The sequence below is a fragment of the Acanthopagrus latus genome, chromosome 17, assembly GCF_904848185.1.
Source record: "Acanthopagrus latus isolate v.2019 chromosome 17, fAcaLat1.1, whole genome shotgun sequence".
Taxonomy (NCBI): domain Eukaryota; kingdom Metazoa; phylum Chordata; class Actinopteri; order Spariformes; family Sparidae; genus Acanthopagrus; species Acanthopagrus latus.
In genome coordinates this window covers 11,420,632-11,446,963 of record NC_051055.1, presented here as the reverse complement: position 1 = coordinate 11,446,963, position 26,332 = coordinate 11,420,632, and the positions used below count along the sequence as shown (strand labels likewise).

General features: G+C 40.0%; 2 protein-coding genes across 5 annotated transcripts in view; both read left to right on the top strand.

Annotated features, from left to right (window-relative positions):
• grb10b (growth factor receptor-bound protein 10b) overlaps positions 1-4,979 on the top strand; it is a 73,386-nt gene extending 68,407 nt beyond the window's left edge. For all 4 annotated transcript variants that reach the window (XM_037074268.1, XM_037074269.1, XM_037074267.1 and 1 more), the window contains one exon: positions 192-4,979. In XM_037074268.1, coding sequence (XP_036930163.1) covers positions 192-338 — 147 coding nt within the window. In that variant the 3' untranslated portion in view covers positions 339-4,979. The remainder of the gene's footprint in view (positions 1-191) is intronic.
• A 2,421-nt stretch (positions 4,980-7,400) lies between these two features.
• ddc (dopa decarboxylase) lies at positions 7,401-23,902 on the top strand. The gene is made up of 14 exons (XM_037075887.1): positions 7,401-7,522; positions 8,702-8,909; positions 10,990-11,103; positions 11,198-11,317; positions 13,371-13,505; positions 14,343-14,486; positions 14,943-15,009; positions 15,574-15,668; positions 17,111-17,178; positions 17,832-17,908; positions 19,006-19,025; positions 19,140-19,238; positions 21,629-21,730; positions 22,242-23,902. Exons 2-14 carry the CDS (start codon positions 8,709-8,711, stop codon positions 22,440-22,442), a joined length of 1,443 nt encoding a protein of 480 aa, XP_036931782.1. The 5' UTR covers positions 7,401-7,522; positions 8,702-8,708; the 3' UTR covers positions 22,443-23,902.
• Positions 23,903-26,332: the final 2,430 nt, after the last annotated feature.

Below are 26,332 nucleotides of genomic sequence, written 5' to 3'. Positions count from 1 at the left end.
GCAGAGCATTAAAAGGATCATGTGAATTTGGTCTGGTCAGTAGAATGGTTTGCAAAATGATCAGCAATAACAGAAATATGTGTTGCCGAGAAACCCAAACATGTAAATTTATTGTCATGGTCTAATTTCCTTATTTTCTTTCCCCTCGCCACTCATGTGTCCTGCTCTCTCTGCCCCGGAACCTTGGACAGTGTGAAGAGGACGGCCAAGTCTTCTTCAGCCTTGATGACGGCTCCACCAAATTCACCGACCTGATTCAGCTGGTGGAGTTCTACCAGCTCAACAGAGGAGTGCTGCCTTGTAAACTCAAACACCCGTGCACCGTCGTGGCCTTATGACACCTTCGGATCATCTGACCCCATGACCCCCATCACTTGACCTTGACTCTGCCTATAAACACAAAACAACCAGAACCTTGCGGTCGCTCGGTTCTTTGTGTTTTTACCTTTATAAGAAGCTGGTGAATTGACTGATGTTTCTTCGTTGTCGTTTATATTGTCGTGAGTGACCGACTGCTGACTCGCGGGATTCCTTTCGGTTTGCATGGCTGTTTCAAGGAGTCGGATGCACAACTTGCTCGCGAGGTTCCGCGGTCGAGGACAGAGAGGGTGGAGGAAACGAACACTGCCGTTTGTATCAATGCTGTTGCAGAATCTTCCACAATCTTGCTACCCATAGTCATCAATAAGCTTGGACACAGTGACCTGAAGGGTGTATAACACACCTCGAGTGTAGACTGGATCTCCCTTCAGCTGGACAATCAGCAGGACAAGTCAGTTCTCGTGGACCACTCTGAGAACAAACTCCATCACACGTCCTCAAAGAATATTCTGTAGGTGGAGAGTTGATTGTCTCTTAGTTTTGCACTCACCGAACTGGGAATGGCCTTTGACGGTGCATGACTTTCTCCGCTGTCGCATTGCTAATCTGTGAGATGGTGCCAGCGCCCTCTAGCGTCGTAGGCATGTAAGGACATGTCAGAACTCAACATGGATGAGACTGGGAGGCACCCAGAAAGAGTGTTGCTTGTGAGTCCTTTGGGAGTTTGGAAAACGTCAGTGCAAACGTCAGAAAAAATGGCTGAGGGCAAATTTGGAACTGGTGAAACAAAGTATTTTTTTAGTACAAAATCTGCATCGTCCACCTTCACAGAAATTAATTTTGCTCGTGTCTGACCACACAGGGTTTCCCTTGTTAATGATGCATTCAGGTATTGTCATCAGTGTTGTCTTCAGTCCACCTTTTGCATCCTGGATAGTTGCAACACCATTATTCTAATAAGCTACAATAAGGCAATTCTGTGCTTGTTATTCTATCGAAGTACTCACCAAGTATTTCTCGTGCAACTGCCACAAAAATGAATCGGGATGAATCAAACCACGGTGTTATTCAGGGTGAAACACTCAGTAATAAAGCTAGAAGATGTAACCAGGTTGACAGTTTTGGCTATAGTGATGTTGAAAAGTGATACTATTTAGGGGGAAATAAGCAAGTGCAGCTGCAGCATACATGGGCTAAGGCAGGATGATACCTGTTGCAAAAAAACAAAACAAAACAAAATGGAACAATGGAGAGTTAGTCTAATGGTCTTCTTAACACAACACAGGAGGGATAACCACTAGCATTTCCTTAAGGGGTTTTTCAAGTGACAGCAAATCAAAGAAAACAAAAAGTGATTCATCGGAACGAGATAAGCCCAGAGATATGGTGGATCCTGAGGGGAAATAAACAGTTTGTTCCACAAATTACCTCCTTACTGTTGGAAGCCAGTCAGATGCTGTCAAATGCGGTTTTAATGTGCTCTGCCTCCACATGGATAGTAGACTCTGTGCATTACATTCCATACAACGCGGCCTTTTTTTTTTTTTTTTTCTTTTTTTTTTTTGCCTGGAAGTACTTGTGAACCAATAGTGTCACACATACACCTACTGCCTACTGTGCGCCACCTTTATAAGAATTAGGTTATCTGCTGTTGCTACAGTGTAATTAGAGAAGAATAGCATAAAAACAAATGATAGCTGAATGTCCTTTACTTTTTTAGCCTGCTGTTGGATAAATTGAAAACACACTAAGAGGTGTGGCAGGGATGTAAAACTGGAGATCCCATTTCAGAATTCTGAGGACATACAGCTCTAACTGAGTTAATTTGAGGGCGCTCAATACACTTACCCTTTGTCCCAGGCTGTGCAATTGCAGCAAAAGTCAGTTGTTTTCCTAATACCGGCCATGGTCAGTCAAATAAAGTCCTCCTTTTAATTGTTTTTCCCCTTTGTGTTTCGGACAGGTCTACGATTGAGCTCCTGTTATAAACATTTGTGAAAGATTTCAGCGTGGCGTCTCCAGATGACCCTGAATAAATTTCTTTTAACATAGACAGGGATACTTTTTTCAGCATATGCCTGGCAGAAAATACACTGATAACACATATATGACAAAACATAGCCACCCCAAATTCAGTGGAAAATGTTTAGAAGTATTTCTGTTGACATTTATACCGTTCAGTTCATAACCATCCTCTCTGGAATGCCTCAGCACAAACAGCTGTTTTCATCATTCTTCTGTTTTTTCGTGGCTACACCTGTAACAGTCCAAGTGTTGACAGTAGCTGAGGTCAGCACCAGTCAGCAGCAGGGGATTAGATATCCATTTGTACTCATGTGTAATGCAACGTGAACAGCCATGATTTACTTACCTGCAGGTTGTCTTAAAGTGTGTTGAACATCAGAGATGCAGAATAACCGCACCACATCGACTCTCTGTGCATGGTCACCGTTATTTATCTAAGATGCAATGACTCAATCTTTTTTTTTTTTTTTTTTAAGTATTGTTGCAGCAAAAAATTATTTATTTATCTGGATGTGACTGATTACTTGAAAACTTTTAGATTTCTTTTTTCTCTGCGCTGTTCTGTACTGTTTTCTTTTGTCATTACCATGAAATGATTGACCAGTTTGATTTATGGTTCTAATTATTATTATTATTATTATTATTATTATTATTATTGTAATGACGTAGCGTCTATTGATGTATTTTGTTTTCTCTTTTTTTGTTTCATCTTGTCATCATCAACACATGTTGTGAAGTGATGTTCACAAAGCACACTGGCATCCATTAGTGTTAACGTTGTCATTCCAATAGATGACAGGTGGAATGTTGTAAAATTGAAAACAAAAAAAACCCTGAGTTTCCCAAAGCATTGGTCACTAAGTTCATTTTAAATGCTTTTGAATACAATTCTCATCCCTCTCAGATCTATAAAAATACCTTCTTTTATAAATTCTTCTCATCGCTGTTTCATGGTGTAAGACACTAGGAAAAAAAAGATATTAATTCAAGTAATAAAGCCACAAATGTTTTGGGGAAAAGTGGGTTGAGTAAGCCTCAACGTTCTCATAACCACTGTTTGAACACCTTGCCTTGAAAGAATTGTAGGGGAAAAAAAGCCCCCACGTGTAATTCAAACCACGCCAGAGCTTCATTGTAAGATTGGTCACAGCATGGACCCCCTTTCAGCAGACAGTAGCCAGGTTTAGACATGTGAATGACCGGGGATTTTGAGTGTATGTGGATTCTTGTCACTGATATTTGTCGGGTAGATATTTGGAAGAATCTGGATTATGACAACACAGAAATGCATTTGTAGTTGCAGAAAGTCATCTCAAGCTATTGAGACATCTCTGAAATGTTGACTCTAGCTCTTCTAAGTCTTCTACTAGCTCCGAACTTTCCTGAATGGTAGCAGATGTCGACAGGTGAGGGACTGATGGCCTTTAAGGTGGAGTTACTATCGATGAAAAACTGCTATATTCACAGGGTCTCGCTCTTCATGCAAAGGCAGAAAGTAAATTCAACTAGTGAACACATGAAAAAGAAAAGTCAGGGGAGCTGGATAGCCACGTTTTCACTCTTAACAGAAATGAATGTAACTGGGTTGCTCAGGGTTGACGTGGAGCATGTTCAAAACTACTGGTCCATCAGACGTCTCGGACTTCAATGTACAAGATGATGATGGATTCATAAATATTTTTTAGTTCCATTGAGGTGGGGGTCGTTACAGCAGTGATTTGTCCATTGTATGAACCACCAACCAACTTGAAAAGTATACTTGCAGAAGACTTGAGTAGATCCAGTACTGTTTAAAGAGTACAGCCAACAGTGTTGTTAATGCTATCGTTCAAGCTGTTTATGAAAAAGCCTAAAATCCTTGCCTGGCCACCGGAGCTGATATAAAAAACTGGTCACAGTTCATGAAAAAAAAAACACCATCCGCTCTACTAAATTAGAATCAAATCTGTATAATTTAATCATATTTCCTTGTGTCTCACAGTGTTAATCAAACAGACACTCGTCACAGTGTCAGTTTTGGTAGCCAGGTAACGTGCAACAGCAGATGGTGCCTCTTATGACTCTTCCTCTGCAAAAAAAAAAACCCGGCCTGACGTGGACCAAATCTCAGACAAAGCTATTATTTAGAGGGGGACCGTTGACACTCAACAACCTTTTCAATTTGAATAAGTACTCGATGACGGCACTCCTAATTATTTTGGCGAGAGGTGATGGAGAACAAACACTCTCGTTCTCAGTTTAAGTTTCAGTTTACTTTCGGGAAGTGAATCGGCCCTGATCCTGCAACGATGGATTATTTGATTATCATCTTGACTCTTGTGCATCCTCATAACACTGTCACAATGCAAGATACCGTGGCTGTACAAATGAGTAAAGTAAAAAAAATATATATATATCTATATATAAAAATATAAACTATTATGTATTTCAGGGAATGCAAAAAAGAAAACAGTAACTTATCTCTTTTTTGTAAGAGAGAGCTCCTGTGTTCAAAATGTGCTTTGCTTCAATCTGTAAATAGTTGAATGGCTTATAAATCTTAATTGTAACCTTTTCAGGTATTTTTGTACAAATAAGGGACTGATATATTCTGTTTATTGTAATTAGAATAAAACATTAATACATTGATATAAGAACCTGTGTTTGTCTTTATTTTGAGAGTACTGTCGTGTGTGTTATCGATTTGTTACTATATGTGCATTCATTGGTTACCCTTTATTGAAGGAACAGTTTTGTGTTTTCCAGAATCTGAAAACAAAATGCTCTAAATTGCAGTTCTTTTTCTTGGTAAAACACGGATATTATATATTATGAAATATATTTAATTCAACTGAAACCCTACTGAAAGCGTAACCCTTCAGTTTTCCACTAGATGGTGCAAGACCACAACAAGTTCAGGGCTGATCAACTGAAACATATTTGAGTCACTGTAAGCTATTATGGAAATTAGTGTCCATAATAGCCAGCAAAGCCTTCAAATAATTAACACAGATAAATCATGATACATGGGGTCCCACAATCAGAGCCCAACATTGCCCCTACTGAGAAGTGACCCTTTGACACCATCTCTGCTCGGCATGTGTGTCACACCCTTTGGATTATCAGTCATGCAAAAGCAGCGAGGTTTCTTGGCTCATGGTTTTGTTGTGGTTGAAGAGGAAGATTAACATCTCTGAAGGTTTGCAGCTTGCTGCCACAGTAACTTTTACATAAGCTTAACCACAACAACCATCATGATACATGGTTGCATTAGTTTAAGTTGAAGTCTGATGCGAGTGTCAGTTCAGGCACTGCTTTGGAGACCTAGACCATGCGCCAGTGAAGTCCTGCACCCATTGGTTTGGTGCGATATATCTGTTCGCGATCATGCAGTGAGGATGAGTTACCTCGACTGTTACACAAACTCAGCTAAACATCAATGAATATCCTCAACAAGCCCCTCCCTACAAACATAGCCTTCCAACTTGTGATTTTAAACTAAAAAAATGTTACAATTGCCCCATGTCTCCCCTACATCCCTTTTTTGACTGTTAGAAAGTGGAACATGGATGCCAGTTAATAACATACGAATTCAAAAATAAATTACATCAAAACCAAACCTTGCCCCAGGTCTCCCCCACTAAGCTTTTTAAGTACAACAGGGCCAACTGTAACAACTGTTGTTCTTTATGTAGGTAACTTGTATCTGGGTTCCACTCGCTATCAGTCATTAAATGTTTTAACAAGCAATGTTCAATCATGCGATTGATTGAAGAGTTTAAATCAACTCAAACCATAACCATTTAATGGCATTAGGGTCAGCTGTAATCAAATCAAATCAAATCAAATCAATTTTATATATATAGCCCAAAATCACAATCACATTGCCTCAGTGGGCTTTACAATCTGTACAGTGAACAACATCCTCTGTGCTTAGACCCTCATTTCGAGCGTGGAAAAACTTCACATTTTGATGGACTAAAAAACCCTTTTAACAGGGTAAAAAAAAAAAAAAAAACAGTGGAAGAAACCAAAAACAATGGAAGAAACCATTCATAGCAATCACTCCAATCACTGCAACTATACCCTCCATGACAAAAGTTTCCCTTCTGGCTAAACACACAAAACTAAATTGGGAGACAGAGATAAAGACTAGCGAATAGATTGGTCGTCAAAAGTGGCCAGACTTAATTTCCTGTGCGTCAAAGGTTAAGCCAGTGTGAGAAAAATCTTTTAGAAATGACTTTCATACCTCCACAATTAGTGTGTGAATATGAGTTTGAGACATCAGTTTTATTCTTTGGCATGCAGGAGAGCTACCTTCAAACACTATTTTACATAATGAGTTTCATGGTAATGTATCATTTCTGATTGGTGAAGATTCCGATGATGAAATTTCCCCTGGTGTCCTAGTCTATATTGTACCACTTTGTTTGTTAGGACTGTGTGGCTGACAGGAAATGACTCCTGACAGTGATGACTCAGGTGAAGTGGTGAGTCAGCAAGAAAACATCTGTAATAAACTATCAGGTGGTAGAACAACTGAGTTAATAGAGGGAGCCCAACATTTGGAAAGTGCATTGTTGCTGACCAAAGGGGAATGGAAAAGTGCACTTTGACAGGTGACAGAAGGTCTGAACTTGAATTTTAATTACCAATCAACAAACAAAATACAAGGCCAGTTTTACCATTAAAAACAATTGAAACTCTTGTATGGCGTCACTGCTCAGATGGATGACCTGTCTGTGCCCATACTGTGAGCAGTCACCAAAAGATCTACTTAAGCATAAGCGCAAACTCTCTAAATTGCTTTTCAAAGCCCCCCCCCCCCAAAAAAATGTCAGAAGTTACAAAGATGGAAGAGTGAAGCTAAAAACTAACACACACTGTTAGAAAGCACATGTGTGCATATGTTCATATAGAGTCCCAGTAACCACAGCCTCAGGAACTCCTTATAAATCGGTCTCTCTTGTATTGGCCATGAGCCCCATTCCTATTGGCTGGCCTTGTGGGGATGGTGGGGAGGGGGTGGTTAGTGGCAAGATAAAAGGAGCAAATGCCTCTTGTCCTGCTTACACACACAAACACATTCACCACGTGCCTGCCTGTCTGTCTGGCTGTCTGTTTGCGGACGCTTAAGAAGAGGAGAGGGGACCACCATCCACCAACGCCACTGCTGAAGCTTACATCTGAAAATGTAAGTATGCACACACACACGCACATTCACACAAACATGTGTAATCCTATTTAAGATAGGGATAAGGGCAAGGGCTCTGCTCCTCAGCAAGGGAAAGAGACATGCAGATTGAAGCACTTGTTGAATGATAAGGCATGGTAAAGCAGGGGGCAATGTTCATACCGTTCTGCTATTTGAATTGGCAACATATCAGTCATTTTATTTAAAGCTTTTGGCTGCTTTCCAGTTGATTAATGTTATTCTTTATTCAATGAACTGGATGTTGATGTGATCAAGCAATCTTGATGAGCCTCTGTTTCAAACAGGTTGATGACACCGCTCTTTGGAATAACGTGTTATAATCAGAGAATGAATTTATAAGGTATAAAGGTATATCCAAAGAGATTATTTTAGACATGGAAATTTCCTTTCCTGCTCACCTCAGTGCGTGAAGTGAAAGTAAACTAAGCTACGATCAGACTGGCTTAATGTGTTGGTAAGAGGGTCAAGGGCTCATACATGTATTTAAATTGTGCAAGCTTATACAAACTGTGTCAAGGAGCATGGCTTAGGCTCTGTGTGTGTGTGTGTGTGTGTGTGTGTGTGTGTGTGTGTGTGTGTGTGTGTGTGTGCGTTTGAGCCTGTGTGTGTTTAATCTTCATCAGTTGTATAAGTATTAATTATTCACACCTCTGTTACATATTTTCATTTTAAGCTCGTGTCAGTACAATGAATTTAAAAAAACTTTCTAATCTCACATCATTTTCCCCATGATGAAGAAAACGTGCAGTGCAACCAGACCTGAGATGTGCTGATGTGTGCTGATAGTCCAGATGTTGATGTAATACACTGTAGTAAAAGTGTAATTGTATCACTGTTTCTAATTAGCTGCAAATCAAGTTATGCTTGTTAGTGTATACATTTTCTGTTCAAGTGCAAGTTCATCCAGGGTGAAATCAATGTGCAGTCACTTTATTATCATTGACCTCATGTGGCACAGGAAGGCTTGTTCATTAAATTCATTATTAAATCTAAAATGATTAATAAATTCCTATCCCTGACATCATAATTAGCATGGGTGTGAATGTGTACATATGTCATTTTTAATGTGTCCACTGTTTGAATCAAATCAATCAGCAAGAAGTTGATATCAGCAGCGTGGTGCTCGAGAAAATGTGATGTTTCCGCTCTGTATTCCAGTGCTACAATGGACGCGGCAGAGTTTCGGCGCAGAGGGAAGGAGATGGTGGACTATGTGGCTGACTACCTGGAGAACATAGAGCAGCGACCAGTCTACCCAGATTTGGAACCAGGGTATCTGCGCCCTTTGATCCCAACTGAGGCCCCGGCAGAGCCTGAGACTTATGAGGAGATCATGAAAGATGTGGAGAGGGTCATCATGCCAGGGGTGAGCTCCTTCTTGTGGAGGCTTGCTGATGCACTCAGGGATGTTAGCAGAAGCACAGATTGTCTTATTCTCTTCTGACAGTGCCATTCATCATTTTTATTGAGGTCATTTTGGCAAGTACAATGACGTACAGAGTAAGGTCCATATGCTCACCTCAGTAATACTTTTGCTTTACCGATAATAGTTTTTTCCCCCTATGATGTCCCATAATGCACTGAGCTTTGTAGAAAGGAATCTCTGCAACTACTTTGTATTTCATCATATCCCAGAATAGTGTAGATAACATAAAAGAGAATCAAGAGGACAATAGTGATAAATGTATAATTGTTGAGATGAAAGTTTTTTTTAGCAATGTGGAATTATTCCATTCTAAGCTTTTTAGGAAATCTATACTGCAAACCAAGTCTTCTCCTCCTATGTTCATGCTGCTAAAAGAATTTTACAAGATATTGGTCCATGTCTTTGTTAGCACATTCAGTGACCTTCCAAGCAAACACGTCTGCCTTTCATCACCTCAACAGTGGCCATATATCCACTCCTGTTCTCCACCCACTCAAGATCGTTGTTTGTTTGTAGCCTCTTGCCCCCAGTCACTCTAAAATAGCATTTCATTGTGTTGTATGCATTACCTGTACTCATCATGTTCCCTTGTGCTTCCATGATCACTACCCTGTCTGCTTGCTTACTAAACCCATGAGCTTATCATCAGCCAGCCACAATCACACTATCGTCCACCTATTCTGCTCATCTCAGCGATGGTATCCACAATTGCCTCTCTACCCTCTGCCTTGTACTTGTGCATGTTAAAGGTCTTGAAACTGACAAAAAAGCTCATATCTTCCACAGAAAACACTGCGCCTGAAGCGCCTTGTCAATTGAACTGCCTTTAACTCCATGGCTTTTTTGACATCACACCACATAATCATGTGAAACATTTACATAGAACATGCCTATGTTCATGGTAGAAGTGAAGCTAAGTGGAAGCTGAAAATAGGACAGAGCTGGTTATGGCTCCAGTAGCTGGCTCAGGCATGTGTGTGCTGACCAGTCAGAGCAGAGCATTATGAACCTGAAAATTTACATAACATGTCTCCTTTAACTTCCCTGTCTGTGTCTGCATTCCAATCTACCTTTACTGATTGTAACAGCGTCCTGACCTTCAGCAAGAAAGTCCTTGGGTTAAGTCTATTTTTTTATTGAATTGGCATGTTCAGCCTTTGGTGAACTACTGGTTTCCTCCTACAGTTGCTGATATGACTCTTAAGTATCTAATTGGCAGGCATGATAAGAGCTGGTAAAATTCTCTGAATGCCATGGTAAGATGATTTATCGCTTTCTTTCTTCTTTTTTTAATCTTATTTGGCATGGCATACAGTGGGCTATCTTTTAGGAAAGGAAAAGGGATAATGCTGGCCCACAAGTCCTTGTAGCATCAACTTGTGAAACATTTGTCGGTTGAAGATGAGATGTACTTATTACACTAGTATAGTCAAGCATTGCGAGAGTAAAGCATAATAGTACAGTATTATAGCAGGCTGTCAATAATCAGCAGAGGTGCTTTTAAGGGCAAGCAAGCAACTTTATTCTATACAGCACCATTCAGACACAAGGCAATTAAAAGGGCTTTACAAAAGGTTAGAAATGCATTAAAACAAAGACATGAACAACATTTCCAAATTGCATCTAAAAGACATTAAACAGATCAAACAAAACAAAAGAACAACTGGAATCACGGCAAGTGCCACAGTGTCTTTCTCCAGCACTTCCACATGAAGTCCAAAGTGAGATTACACAGCAGTTTTAATTGATGGAAATAACATACAATGGGAATTCATTGATATTATTGTGTATGGAGATTCCCACTGCACCCACAAAATTCAGCAATTTATGTTATTTCTACTTTAACTTCAATTTTTCGTGGCTAAAGAAATGCCAGTCAGTGAAAACGCCCTCTGTGGTTCTCTTGTGAGAGTGAGGAGGGCTCCACTTCCAAATGATTCACTATTACCAAAACTGTTTTAGGGGGGTTAAACCATAGGGTTGTATTAATTCAGTATCTGCATGTTTCGTATTCTTTCAGGTCACCCACTGGCACAGCCCGTACTTCTATGCCTACTTTCCAGCTGCTTCCTCTTACCCTGCCATGTTGGCCGACATGCTGTGTACAGCCATCGGCTGCATTGGATTCTCCTGGGTAACAAACCCTTTGTTGTGTCTCTGTATCTGACTCTCAAGCCGATATAAGTCAAACATTTGAGATTTTGTGTGTATTCTGGATGTGTTTTTAGGCTGCCAGCCCGGCCTGTACAGAGCTGGAGACAGTGATGTTGGACTGGCTGGGGAAGATGCTGCAGCTGCCTGAGCATTTTATAGCTGGGACTCATGGTCATGGAGGAGGTGTCATCCAGGTAAGTGTTTTTATGCCTCTGTACTATGTTTGAGGCCGTCCAGGGAGTGAAACTAACTTCTGCTTACATGTATACTCTTCCGCTGTTTCAAACATGTAAAGCCAATTCAAAGGTTTGAATTGAGGCTTTAACTGGCTAACAGGAACCATTTTTGTAGTATTTCCATAATTTCTCCAGGGTTAGTTTGACCCTCATGAAAATAAAGGTGTCCGTACGCACTCACAACCGCCCGGAACCTGTATTCATCAGCAATTTGTGTACTATTGATTTGTCGTCTCTTTGTCACAGCAGCCACAAATTGGCAGGAAATTGCCTTTTAATATGTCATCCAACGGCAGACAGAGATGATGGTGCTGGGATTGTTTCGTGTGGCAAAAGGCTAAGCATCAGTTTAGTGTTCCATTGACAGGGAGGCAGCAGGCAGCAGCAGCAGCAGCAGCAGCAGAGGATGCCGTCTATTTATATGTGTGCGTGTTCGTGGGATGGCGATTGGTGGAGCATGAGAGTGCACTCTGATGACTGATCATTTCATGCCTCCTCTATTGTGACCACCTGAGTGTGTACGTGTGCTCATGTTTTTGTTTCTGTCTTGCCACTCTGCTTTTTAAGTGCAGCTTACCAGCTCACTATGGCAACGAATAGGGCGCTTCTCACCGCAGCAGGCTAATGAGCGTTGTGTCAGTGAAGCACATTGCCAGTCCGTCATCATAACCCTTATACCAGCAGAGCCATGGGGAAATGGGATGGCTTCAAAACGACCCTCTGGTGACCTTCAATTGTCCTTTTTTTTTTTTTTTTTTCACACCCCAGTGTGAGCCATTACGCCTCACTGGCAGAACAAGACAGTTTGAATTTGATTAGAATAAATTACACGTGACAGCAAACAAAAATACACTGTTTACTTGACTGACGCATTATGAGAAAGATAATGGTGCAATCATTCTATGGTTACTTCCAGGTTAAGTTGTTAAGGACACAAACGTCCTGTGTAGCATTTAATGCACACATCACCCAGAAGAGAAACATCACCTCTTATCCTTACACTCTTAAAAGAAGCGTGTTAAAGAGTTACCCAGTGTAACACTGGGTTCAGCAATGAAGTGTTATATTGACCTCACACTGGGTTAATTTTAAACTACAGTACTTCTAATATGTAAGAGCAACTGTGCAGTTTGTCTTTTCAGCTGGTTAAGGGAAATATTTTCAACAAGGCTTATGTTAGATTTGAAGCAGAATGGAGGAGATCTTTATAAAGGCTGCCAGTTATGATAGAGAGATATGATTACAGCTCAGGGTTCTTTATAAGCAAGGAGAAGACAGGAAGTGCACTTGGGCAAGTTTCGAAGCTCAGGGATTGTATTTATTTATGTATTAATTTATTTATTGTCAGTTTCCAGCAGTTTTTTTTTTTTTTTACCTTTGGAGCCCTGACAACTGATTTGATGGATAGGTTGATTCATTCGGTGGGTGCCTAACCTCTTAAAATCAGGCCTAATTTTGCCCTGCCTTTGTCATTTGTTTTGACACAAATGACAAAGCCAATATCAGCCTGCATGAGGGATCCTTGCTTATTGATTGAATGGTTCAAACATTTCATTGACTTTCTTGTATTAATGCCCTCGGATACCTCGCAAGCCATGCTTCAATTCATTATTTACCCTCTAACAGTTCAGACAGTATCAGGCTGGCTGGATGATGACTCACGACACATTTTTTAAACACAGTGATTTTCTCCTCTAATGAGGATGCGGAGGTGTCACAGCGTTCACATCACAGGGAATATCCAAATGTTCAGCAGTAGTGACTACTGTTTCAGAGATCATTTTAAACTGCAGCTTTATAAGCCAACAAGTTGTTCTGCAGCAGCAGCAGCAGCAGCAGCACTGTTCCTGCAGCACAGACCAGCAGCCTGTTGTTAAATAGTGCAGGGCTTCCTGAGGGTCTCCATGCATTTGATTTTTGCATTCTACTTCTGCATTTGCAGAAATTTGGCATTAAAATCTACAACATTGGAGCTGCATTGCTTTATATGTTACCTCTATTTCTCCAACAGGGCACAGCCAGTGAGGCAACCCTGATGTCATTGCTTGCTGCTCGCTGTAAAGCAGTCCGACGGGTGCAGGCCTCCAACTCTGAACTACCTGAGGCTGAAATCTTCTCCAAATTGGTGGCATACACCTCTGAGCAAGTGAGTACAAACAAGACTTTTTTTTCTGAATTCACACGCACAATTTTATTATTTTTCTATTTTTAGATATGACTAAGTCATTTTACATTTTAAAACCAACTGATACATAGCTTATTAAATGGCTAATGTCACAGAATAAAATATGACTCGACATTTAAAAAAAACTTTCTTCAAATATGTTGACTCTCATTCAACAGCTTTCCATGTGAGCTCAGATCATTAAAGGTAACCTCAGTAGTGGCGTTTTCCAGTGATTGAGTGAGACAGAGGGTCAGTCAGGCAGCAGCTCCCTGTGATCAGGTTTAATACCAGGCTGACTTTGTGATTGGGTTAGAGAGTTGCCTGAGGGCCACACAGACCTTTACTGAGAGAGCACTTTGTTGTTTCTCCACTGAAGAACACCATTCTACTGTCTGGGTGAACAAGCTAAAGCTTATACACATGTTATACATGTTACATGTGTACTAAATACTTACACACACTGATTCAGATAATCAGAAATATGCTGAATATTGGATAATTAGCAAGGCAGCTAATAGGTCAGTTTGTCATATATTTACATATATATAATTAGTGTATACTTTACTTTTACCTGTAATTTTGATACTTAAGTACATTTAATATCATATACTTTTACTCATGAGCTATTCATATGGTTGACTTTCACTTTTACCAAGTAAAATTTTGACATGACATCTTTACTTTTACCACAATTGGTTATATATACTTTTAACACACAAAAGATTACACTGGAAACACATTTTGCAATGATCACACACACACACACACACACACACACACAGATTCTGACATATTTTGCGTCTCTTTCTTTCTAAGGCTCACTCCTCAGTAGAGCGTGCTGCTCTGATTGGAGGAGTGATGATGAGGAAGGTTCCCACTGACAACAGCTATGCTGTCGGAGGTGACATGCTGAGGAAGATGGTGGAGGAGGACAAAGCAGCCGGACTCATCCCTTTCTATGTAAGACAAGACAGAAAACATCTGGCCATCAAACAATTACAAGGCTAGGACACAACAAAACAGACACATAAACATCCATAACATTAGATATTGTTTTGTTTTGCATTGAATTACACACATCTGTCAATGGATTGCTTTTGCCGCACATGCAAACATCTCCACCTCCACCACTCACAGCGATACAGTTTGCCTGTGCTGAGGCGTCTGTTGAAGGATAACATCATTTCTGCGGAGCCTAATGTATGTCTGTCTGGTTAAGGACAATAACCGCTGTCTCATGTGGACCTACAGATCACCATCAGTGAACAATATTAATAAGGCTGCAGTGCTCTACCGTCTCTGAATCATGTGTGTTTGTCAAAACTGATATCTCGATCCATGTTTGATGTATCAGTCCTCTTTTGCAAAACAACATAATATAGTAGCTGCTATGATTTGTATGTTTGTGTCTTTCAGTTTTGTGCGACTCTTGGCACCACTCCATCGTGCGCTTTTGATCACATCACCGAGCTGGGGCCCTTATGTGAGTCAACTGTGTCAGCAGCAGACATTTAGTATTTTTTCTTTTTTTTTGAGGGGAAAGTAAGAGTCAAGGTGTATGCAGAAACTTTTATTCCCGATAACCTGTTTACTCCCTGAGTGTGTGGAGAATATGAAACAAACAAAAACGACAAAATCATTTCAGTTAATGAATATGAATGAATGTTTTTTATCTATGAATTGATGTGTTTGTAATTCAGCCATTCCATCATTTTTTCACAGTTGTATGCAGGTGTTTTAAATCTAGACTGACATTTCTTTTACAATTGTTAAAGGGTGACTTCACCAATTTTGAACATTAAAGCCCATAGGGAGTACACCTGGAAATGTGAAAAAGTGGTTAAAAACGCTGGGTGGCACCGGTGGAAGCTGCATGTAATCTGACATCGCTCGAGGCAGTTTATCATATTACATGCAGCATCCTCTGGAGCAGCAACAGGTGTGATATTACTCTTTTTACAGATACGGTAATCCTCCCCAAGACCTCTCCAAACACACTTTTATGTGTTACCCTTTAATAACCTCCCCTGTTTCTTGTTCCTTCCAGGTAACAAGGAAAATATGTGGATGCATATTGATGCAGCATATGCTGGCAGTGCATTTATCTGTCCTGAATTTAGGCCTTTGCTGAATGGCGTCGAGGTGTGTAAAAATATGCAACACTCACTGTCATACAGCACAATGTAACACAATCAGTGTGAGTGTTCTGATAGCAGAGTTTTTGCTACTTGATAAAGTCTCTAGAATAAATTGCTCCAAGAATTCCGATAAGACAAATGACATGGCGGGATTTTAACCTTGATCGTCCTGTGAAGGAAGGATTTATGTCAAAAAACTTGAAGTGTGCATCCACCTGCATGGACACATGTTGCTGCTGTTAAATTGGTTGTGAAATTTATCTGGTAACATCTACAAAAGGAAACACTAACATTGCATACTGATTAGGTCCAGCTGCTTCCTTTCTGTTTGAAAGTGGCATAACGTTAATGTCAAGGAGGAAGCAGGCAAGAGTGAGTAATAGGCCGAACAATCGGCGTTCGGAGCAGGCGCATCAATTCGCCTTTTGAGGCTGCCGAGGCAGCTGCTGCTCGCTGAGCTGTGCAGAGACGCAGAGATAAGGACAGAGTAATTTCCTGAGGCAGCGTTAGACCTTTATATTTCACTGTTTATTAGACACACAAGTTCAAACAATGTTGACGGGGAGACAGAGAAATCAGGCTTGATTGTAAAAAGACCAACTGTTGTTTCATCCCTTAACCTTTCAATTTTATAATATTTTAGTATTTTGAATGCAATAGCAATTTGAGATTTAGAGTGTTTCTTTAAGGGACTGGATACATACACTCTTTTAAACTTGATAGTATATAGTAGGTTATATTCTACATATTGTAGTTATAGCGTATGACTTTGTAACATTATGATATCAATGATTATCACGGGATGAGTGCATCAACAAGGAGCCCAATCTTTTAGGGATGAGTGTGCGGCCCTGCTGGAGGGCTGGTTGCTAGGATATGAGTGATGGGCGGGCAGGCAACCAGCCCCCCCTTTGAATCAGTCAGCGTGGCAACTGTCAGCCAGGAGTCTGCCTCACATTGTATCTCTACGCTGTGTTATTGCATTCATGGAGGTAGAGAAAAGGATATTACAAAAGATAGCCAACAAAAAGATGAGAACAGATTAGGAAACAGGTTTGCCTCTCTTTGAATAAACCCTGACACGAAAGGGTTATTTTTCCACACGCCGTGAACGCTGTTGGCTCGGTGTTCCTCTTTTGCATTTCAAATAAATTGTGCCTGCTTTAGTCCAGATCATGCTTTTGGTGGAAAGGTTGGCTCTGTGACAGTAATGGTCAATACAGGTGTATGATAGTGGGTGTTTTTAGCAAATTCTGCAAATATTACATGGAAAATATTAGAAATTAATGACCTATTAATACATTTTATATTGCTCTGGGGAATTTGTTACATCTCCCAAACCTCAGAAAGACGCGGATGTTTTTGTGAATCATTGTTGTCTGTTGCCTGTCATTCCAGTGGAATCAAACGGTGTAGCTTTATTAATTTTTCTTTTCTTTTTTTAAGTATGCAGACTCCTTCAACTTCAACCCACACAAATGGCTTTTAGTTAACTTTGACTGCTCTGCAATGTGGTAAGTTGTTGCACTCTTATATTTTTGTGTTAATACATCATTAGCGTGGATATAGAGTAAGTTGTGACTGTGTGACACCGAGACCTCATTAACAAAAAACGCTTTCTATATTTTTAATTAGTCAGAATATATATATATATATATAAATATATATATATATATATATATATATATATATATTTTAAACTATATTTTATATATTTTATATATTTATATATATATATATTTTTTTTTTTACCTCAGAGTGACTCATGGTCCCCATAAAGTAACAATGTGTCATCAAAGAGCTGACATCCATCTACACCTCAATCATTTGCACAGTAAAAATAGAACCACGCCTTCCATCTGCCCATTCTGTCAGCAGCAGACAAAACCAGACGTGCTTTGCACAAGATGGAAACGGAGGTGTTTCAAACCTTGCATGAGACTAAGGCTCAGTCTGTCCCTGCTGACATGATACCTGTTGCCATTGATATATCCTTGTGTTTAAGTTGTCTGGCATATCTATAACCAATTAGATACACTATGGAATATGTGTGACTGTCTGGTCTAGTACATGGAGTATAGGATTCGAACCTGTGACCTTCCGATCACTAGACATGCCGCTCTATATTTTACAACGTGTTCAGTGGTTTTTACTTCAACTTCAACAGGGTGAAGAAGAGAGCAGACATTATTGGAGCCTTCAAGTTCGAACCGCTCTACCTCAAACATGAAAACCAGGAGTCAGGTAGAGTCATCTCACTCCAATTATCTGAATCAAGCGCTGACAACTATTAACACCTGTGACCTTGTTTGCAGTTCACATTGTGCTGAAGGGACTTCTGAGCCAAAATGCACACTTTTCTGATTCAACAATAACTGCTGGAGCATTGCACTGACATCTTAAAATGCTGTGCTGCGTAGCCTAAACCAGATAAACACAGGCATGGAGATGAATGTGTCCACATCCTGACAGGTGTGTGTGTGAGTGTGTATCTGTGCTAGTGATGACCAATATGAGTATAAGACCTTGAGAGGAAAGACAAATTTAAAAATTGAGGAAAGTTTTTAGTCGTGAGTTTTTAGGGGAATGCAGTCTGTCACAAATGTTTGTGTGTGTGCATGCGTGTGAAAACGCTGGCTTCTCCCAATTCTACACCTCCTGATAGGCAAGCCGATTAAGTGCATTTGTGACTAAATTGAATGAATACACCAAAGTGGCATCATAGTGTCTCCTGAAAACAAATCCAACTTCATATTCAAAAAATCCCGTGATATTCAGCGTCTGTGTGTTTATGTGTGTGCCAGCGCTGTGTGTGCTGGGGGACACGCTCCTCGCCTGCAGATGGGCTCAGACCAGGGCTGTAATTTGTCTGACAGACGAGCAGCCAGAGACAAAGACGAGCAACTATACCTCCCACCCCACTAAGGCACCTTACAAAAGCCTTCCCTCATTCAGTCTGGACTCTTCAATCTAATTAGTGGTTATTAGCACCAGCTAACACGGGGCCTCCATTCAGTAGAGAAGAGCTATCTGTAGCCAATAGTGTGTGGGGACTGACAGGGCTGTGATCAGTGAGATAAGGGAGGCTGGGTGCATTGAGTGCACCTGGACACTGGAACACAATCCAAATATTGCAGCTTTAGAATACCTCCTTTTCTGAAGCTTATAATGTTCACTTATAATCTCTATTAGTCTTTTGTTTTAAAAGAAAGTTAAATTGTTCTTGCATTTTAAAGCACACCGACACCTAAAATAGCTTGAAAAGCAGTATTAATAATGCACACTGTTAGTATTTGATGCCACATTTTAAAGTTATTCCTGAAATGTTCTTCTTTCAACAGGGCTGGTCACAGATTACAGGGTAAGATCAATTCATGCCTATTCAGTTTCTTGCAAGAAATAGAATAACTCCAGCTAACATTAAACCTGCAGAGGTTACAGTGATACTCACCCTCCTACTCACTCTGTCCTGTAGCACTGGCAGATTCCGCTGGGAAGACGATTTCGCTCGCTGAAGTTGTGGTTCGTCTTCCGCATGTATGGGCTCAGCGGGCTGCAGGCTCATATACGCAAGGTAGGAGAGCGACTGCATGATGCACTCAACTCAGCTGTCTGAGTCAACTTGTATCTCTGCACTTAAAGCCCAGTGGCAACATCAGCGGATTAGTGGCAACGGGATACATTTGAGGGCTCTGGAGATGATTAATGGGAGAGGAAAGAAAACAAAAAGCTGATTTTCGGCTAAAGATGTGTTTTTATATGTTGCATGAATAATGTTAACTTTATGGGCCCCTGTGGTGGACAGACAACTAACTTGACAAGCATGACAAGAGGCCAAAACTACACACAAACATCTGTTTAGTCACCTAACTCTAATTAAGTTTTGTTGAATGTATTCTTGAAGATTAAAAGTTGTCAGATAAAGTTAAAAGCGGAGCCTGACAGATGCATCAGCATCAGCTTATATGTTCATCCAGCATGTTTTTTTTACAGAACATGTTGAAGAAAAAAAGAAGTGTTTAAGAGATTATTGCAAAAACAGCTGATGTATCATAATTTTACACCTTACCTCCGGTATTGGCCTTCCCAAAGCCAGTATTGGTCAGGCTCTTGATGAAAAGTACAATATGTCCCTCTGACATGTAGTGAAGTAGTACCTTGGAAATGGAATGGAAAAAAAAGTAGTATCTCAAAATCCTACTTAAATCCTACTTAAGAACTAGTATCACTGGTATTTATTTATTCCTCTCCACTGATAAATTATATTGATTGGCTTTTGTATGTATGCAATGTTTTTTTTTTTTATATATATATATATATAAATCATTACAAGATATACATTTATAAAACAGTTCATGGTGTTTTATTTTGTATTAAAAAAAAAGTTGGGTGAGGTCAGGTGTTGGTTTTGTGTTTGCAGTTTAGTAGCAAAAGGCAGAAATGTTCCACAAAATGTGTGACGGCACTTAAAACCAACCATTTGTTATTGCTAATATCAGTGTAGTAATCCTCTAGAGTTATTTACTTAATCCAAGCCCCCCCACTGTGTTTCAATCACGCCTCAAAACTTCTGGCAATCACATACGCCTGGTCTTTATGGTAAATGCCATCCCCTTCCTCCCTCCCATGCCTCACCCCTAATCCTCCTTAACACTAAAGTCCCTCCAATGCCCTCATCTCTGCCTCCATCAGCAAATCCTGTCAATCAAACATATCTGGTTTATATCCTCTGTTTATAGCAGCTTTTTCCTGCGTTTCTCCTCCTCATTTCCTACCCCCTTTCCATTCGCCGTTTCTTCTCTGAGCTTCTGCCCTGCATGCTTGCTCTCTCTCTCGCTGTCTCTCTCATGTTCATCTTCCTCCCTCCAGTCTGCTCTGTCAATCAGATGAACCTGTTTTGTGTTTATTCTCCATTTTAAATGAAGCAGAAGCAGAACTGATCCCTGCAGCCATAACCCGTGACACACTGCTCTTCTGTACATCCGTCTTCTAGATTAGATAGGACAGTTTGAGCTGTGTTTGTGGTTCTTTCGTAGCTAGAGTCAGTACTACCTACTGTTCAAATAGAAATACAGCATCTGTGATGAAGAAAAACACATTTAATTCAACTTGTTCTATTTTTTTTGTCTTGACAAACTCTAGTGAAATACCCCCTACGAGCAAAACAAGTTATAAAATGAAGCATTTTAATGAGTCCAACCGAGCACATGGTGATTATCGCAGCAGAAAAAGAGATAATTACAGCATATAAGATTGTAAAGACCTGTGAGCAATGGTGAATTAGTGGCTGGGAATGAGGAAACCTGCTGGTGGTCAACAGTTGGTCAGTGTACAGGCAGGAAAAGACAAGTTAACTCCTGCGATTAGACACAGTGATGCATTCATTGTCTCAGCAGGCTCCTTGATCATGTAGCTGCTGGAGGGGCATGTTTGATCGTACAGTCACATTTGAAAATTATTCATGACATTTCCTGAGATCAGAGTTTGATACAGACCATTTCATGGGGATGGAGTGCTGCTTTGAGTGAGCAGTGGTGCCATGGTGTGCTCTATCTTAACATACTGTTTTAATCAAATGCATTTGTTTATCTGTAATTTCAAGAAGTGACATTTAGTCCACAGTAATGTGCTCCACTCCTGTCCTCTGAGTTGACTGGCTGAGGGCACGGTGTTGTGCACACGAAATGATCCAGCGCTGCCATCTAGTGAAAATCATAGAAATTACAACCTTTAGCACGGTCGCTTGCACTTGACTAATTGTTTACTTGATAATAACAATCATTAACCCTTTCACTTGTGTGATAAATGCAGTTCAACCCAATGAGTTAACACAAGATTGAAGATCTCAAGAGCTCTACATGTGGTCTATAATCCACACACACAGTACATCGCTGGATACACTTTCATGCAACAGTGCACGAGTCAGAGTACATTTATAATATACAGTATGTCTCCTTATTACAGCAAGTGGGCCTGGCCAAGGAGTTTGAGAGTCTGGTACGAGCAGACAAGAGGTTTGAGGTCTGTGCCGAGGTCATCATGGGACTGGTCTGCTTCAGGCTGAAGGTAACAACATCCACCATGTGGTTCTTTGTTACATTCCCTCACCTTGTTGAAAGATCCCAGTTGAGTTGTACATGCAGATCTGAGACAGGACGTCCATTTAAACTTTGAAAAAAGAAAAAAAAAAAGATTCTTCACTCCTCTGTCTGCTCAATGCTTGTTTTTGTTGGCAGAGGAGAGCTGATGTCCATAAGTTACACTAATTATGTTGAATATGGTGTATCAGGAGGTGACACATTTCTCTATGAGACTTGTACAGTATTTCATACGCATGGTGCTTATGTTGTTTAAGTGGTTGAAGGGGCACATACTGTAACAATCCAGGTGAGTTATTAAGTGGCAGTTAAAGTTTACATTGTAGCTTGTTTCTGCATGTGATATAGGCAACAACGTAGAGTAAATATAAAGGTCCCTTAAGCAGCGCGCAAACAGTGTAAAATGCAACATGAGCAATAGTTTGACCCAGTTAAAGTCCGGCTGTTGCAAACAACTGGAGCTTCCTCTGTCCTCTCAGGGCTCCAATGAGCTGAACCAGGACTTGCTGAAAAGGATCACCAACAGCAGAGAGATCCACCTCGTGCCTTGCCAGCTCTCCGGCCGCTTCGTCCTGCGCTTCGCCGTCTGCGCTCGCACCACAGAGTCACGTCACATCCAACAAGCATGGCGCCACATCACACAGCTGACCTTTGAGCTACTGCAGGAGCCCAATCATTGACCAAAAGGCCACTCTGATGCCGAAATGAGGACCAAAGTTTGGGGGAAAAAAGCTTCGTGTTGCAGATGTAAAATGTCATAAAGGGAATGAACAGTGATTTAGCAGCTCACTTAATGATCAGGTGTGTTACTGTCTGCAGCCATTTTATTCAGTCTAGTAAGCAATGGTCATTGTTTTGTTGATTTTTTTTAAATTTTGCAAATCAGTGTAAATGAAAACAGCTTTTGCGTCGATGAAATGTGCATAAGAGGAAAGAACGCAAGGTTCCAGATATTGCATTTTCTATCTGCAACTTCTCCCTCCATTAACTTTTATCTCTCACTGTTTAATGAGTATTTTATTGTCCTCCTCATAATGCACTCCTCCCCACGCAGCCCTGTCTTCACTGCCTATGCCGCTTCTGTGTCTTCTATGTGTAAACTGTTGTTCGGGCTGAATTCTCTGAGTTCCATGATGAATGTATTGCACATTGTGTGTGTGTGTGTGTGTGTGTGTGCGTGTGTGTGTGTGTGTGTGTGTGTGCGTAAACTGATTTTTGAGTCCATGTGTGTCTGCAATTTTCTGTAGGCGCTCAAACAGAAAAAGCTTTTTTATGTCTATGTTTGTGAGAGGCTTTAATAAAAGGAAATGAACTGGTTGAGACAGATAAATTCATAGTTTGGCTATATATTGTATGGAAAGCTTCATGAATGCACGTGAGGCAAAAAAAAAACAAACCCTTTTTTAAGTGCATTCATTTATTTCTGACCTCATTAGCAAAACTTGATTTGTCTAATATATACTGAAAGAGAATTGCCTATCATTGTTTACAATTTCTTTCTTTTCTTTTTTTTTTTCAAACCAGAATTTTTTTTAATCATATAGTCTTTTGCACAGATGGTCAGTATCCCCTAAAGCTGTAGCACGAGACAATCGCTCCTCCACTGAGATGAGAATGACTCATGTGAGTTTTGGGGCACACGGGATGCATATTTGTCTCTTATTACCAATTTATTTGTGACACATTTGACATAATCATCTTACACTGTGTTGTATCTTTCTGTGTTCAGACCAAAAATGAATTATCAAAATGTTAAACTTTAAAAGAATAGTGTATGTATGGACAACACATAGAATATTCACTGTGATTTTGTGCCTATGGAGCCAGGGCTATCAGAAGAACCACATTACTGTCTCATCGTATTTGTTTGAAGATTTCAGATAAATTCTGAACGGGACCAGTATCCTTCCTTCTGTCCACATCCACAGTTTATCTTGTTGCTATCATTTGTAAATTGGCGAGCCCTCACATTTGTCTGCCAGGAGAAATGTAAATTTGTTATGTAACCTCACAAAACCTTGTTGTTAATTCAAATGGTCATGTCAAAGTTGGCTTAGCGAGATGTTTTTTCTCTTTGGCTTGGCTGTGTGCTGCATGCAATGGTGTGGGTTTGTTTCAATAAAATTTACTGTAGTCTGCACAGTGTTTGTATTTCTTTTTTAAAATCCTCATGAAAGGTTTCAAATATATCAGGGTCACAAAGACAATATTTGGATATTTCAGTTTAAAAAAACCCAAAAACTTTTATCACGCTGTTGGGTGCAACAGGATGTCATGTTTGTTAGTAAGTATATTACTGAAAGAGTTGTACAAATGCCCGATTGAGTCCTGCTGTTCCTCTGCTGCAGTGCACTCAATTAAAGATGACAGGCACACACACCCACACAAACATACACACACACACACACACACACAACCAACCAACATGCTACACCTCCTCTGAGCGCTGTAATCCCCGAGGACAAAGGCCTGTGTTCTATAAATACAGACGAGGATTCAGTATTAGAGGTTAATTCCTAGCCCCTTACTGTTCTACAGCATTGGCCTGCTCATTCACTCGCTTAAAAGGTTAAATAAAGATCGTTCTGCAGGCGACATTACAATACAGCAATAGTTGCAGACGGGCAGACTTAGCTTAGAGTGCTTTGTGTGATTTGTGAAAACTGACAATCATACAGCTGGTTGAGTCTGTTCAGACTAAACTGTAAGCTCGGATGATGGGACACATGGGACATAACAATGTTATTACAGACTACAGTTCAAGTTGTTGCTGAGGTAACTTGACCTGTATATGCTGAATATGAATGAGATATGTGCTTTCAATACTACTAGCATGTCACTTAAATGCACACAGAGGGACACATGCTACTGTACGGAGAGGCAAGACTGTTTCTGTAGATTTTAGTTTATTATTCATGAATTAGACTTCCATTACCTTGGTTATCATTATCCTCATACTTCTGTTGGATATTGTGCTGAACAGTGCAGGATTTGAGCACTGCAGTATCCAACGCAATGCACAACACTGAAAAAACCTGGCATCTTAGCGTCAAAGACTTCATGTAAAAGTAATGATAAGATTTAAATAATGTACACCATTTATTTGCAAATTTGCAATATAAAGAATTGATGATAATAGCAACAATATAATGTGATCTTGATAATAATTTGTACATTATTTCAGATTTTTAAAGATAACGTAGTATCACGGATCAGTCCAACACTTTAACTGTATTCTAGAAGATACATGTCTAAGTAAATCTGTCATCTTAATCCTGTTGGATAAAGACGGGCTGCTTGTGTGGTATTGACTGCGATGACTGGAAACATCCTCTCATGTACTCAAACATCTTTGTTATTATGGGATGCTTTTGATGGCTTTGCCATTACTGACCATTACTGATACTGAGTGCCCCAGCTGCTTTCACATAAGAATATTCACTGTGATTTTGTGCCTATGGAGCCAGGGCTATCAGAAGAACCACATTACTGTCTCATCGTATTTGTTTGAAGATTTCAGATAAATTCTGAACGGGACCAGTATCCTTCCTTCTGTCCACATCCACAGTTTATCTTGTTGTTGTAAATATTATGCTTTCACAATTACTATTGACCTATCAACTGTAATAAACACTTACTTGAGCTTTTTGGTCTCAGTATATTCATACAATGTAGTTCAGAGCACCAAGTACTGGTACAAAAACATATGAATGCTGCAGGGCAAGTGAGGAACGAATTAAGAATGTCCTTGTAATTAATGAATAATTCATGACCAATTCCTGAATAACTATGACTTTATAGTAGGTGATGATGAGTTACAGAGAACAAACAACTAATTAAAATACTTCTGTGGGTGAATGAAGTGTAGCCATGCATATGTAATAAGTACACAGCATTTCTGTGAACAGAAAACATGCCAACACTAATGATAAATCCTACATGAGACTCTGGTAAAGTAGCAACATAAACTAGGTTTGTTGGATAGCTTCATTTTTCATCCTTTTACAATTCCTTAAAAGTCCTGATTTCTAGATGTTGAGACATTTTGTAGATACAATGATTAAAATGCTTATTGAGAATCCTGCAGTCTTATTTGGTATCAAGCAAGAAGTGTGACCTCCTTGTTAAAATCTAAGGAGGCACTTGTCATAATCATGAAGTAATGTTGGAACCACTTGGTAACTATTCAGTGTGTTGTGCCATGTTACTTGTTGGGACACTAAAATAGTAAGTAATGACTAACAAATTACTAATTGAAAAGTTGTAAACATAATTTTGATTTTAGTTAAACTAGTCATATGTGTGCAATATATTGTGCAGTGCTATTCTGTAGTGCTTGTGTTGAAAAAATACAACTGCTACACAAAGGTATTTTTGTGGGGTCAACTAATGTCTCTGGAGTTGCAGTTGCTCAGATTTCCCACAAGAGGTCACCTTGTCTCCACATACTGCCATGACAAAGGCTGCCAAGACTTCCATCAACTGGCAGCCTCACAGTTGTCAGTGTATGACCCACATCCCAAAATATGCTGCTGATACTGATACCAACGGATATTGCACTAATGCATGA

Bases quoted from the DNA above. Each gene is read 5' to 3' on its own strand.
- ddc (XM_037075887.1), top strand. From the start codon at position 8,709: ATGGACGCGGCAGAGTTTCGGCGCAGAGGGAAGGAGATGGTGGACTAT. The intron at 11,318-13,370 runs GTAAGTGTTTTT...TTTCTCCAACAG, and splicing joins ATGGAGGAGGTGTCATCCAG to GGCACAGCCAGTGAGGCAAC. The intron at 15,669-17,110 runs GTGTGTAAAAAT...TCTTTTTTTAAG, and splicing joins CTTTGCTGAATGGCGTCGAG to TATGCAGACTCCTTCAACTT.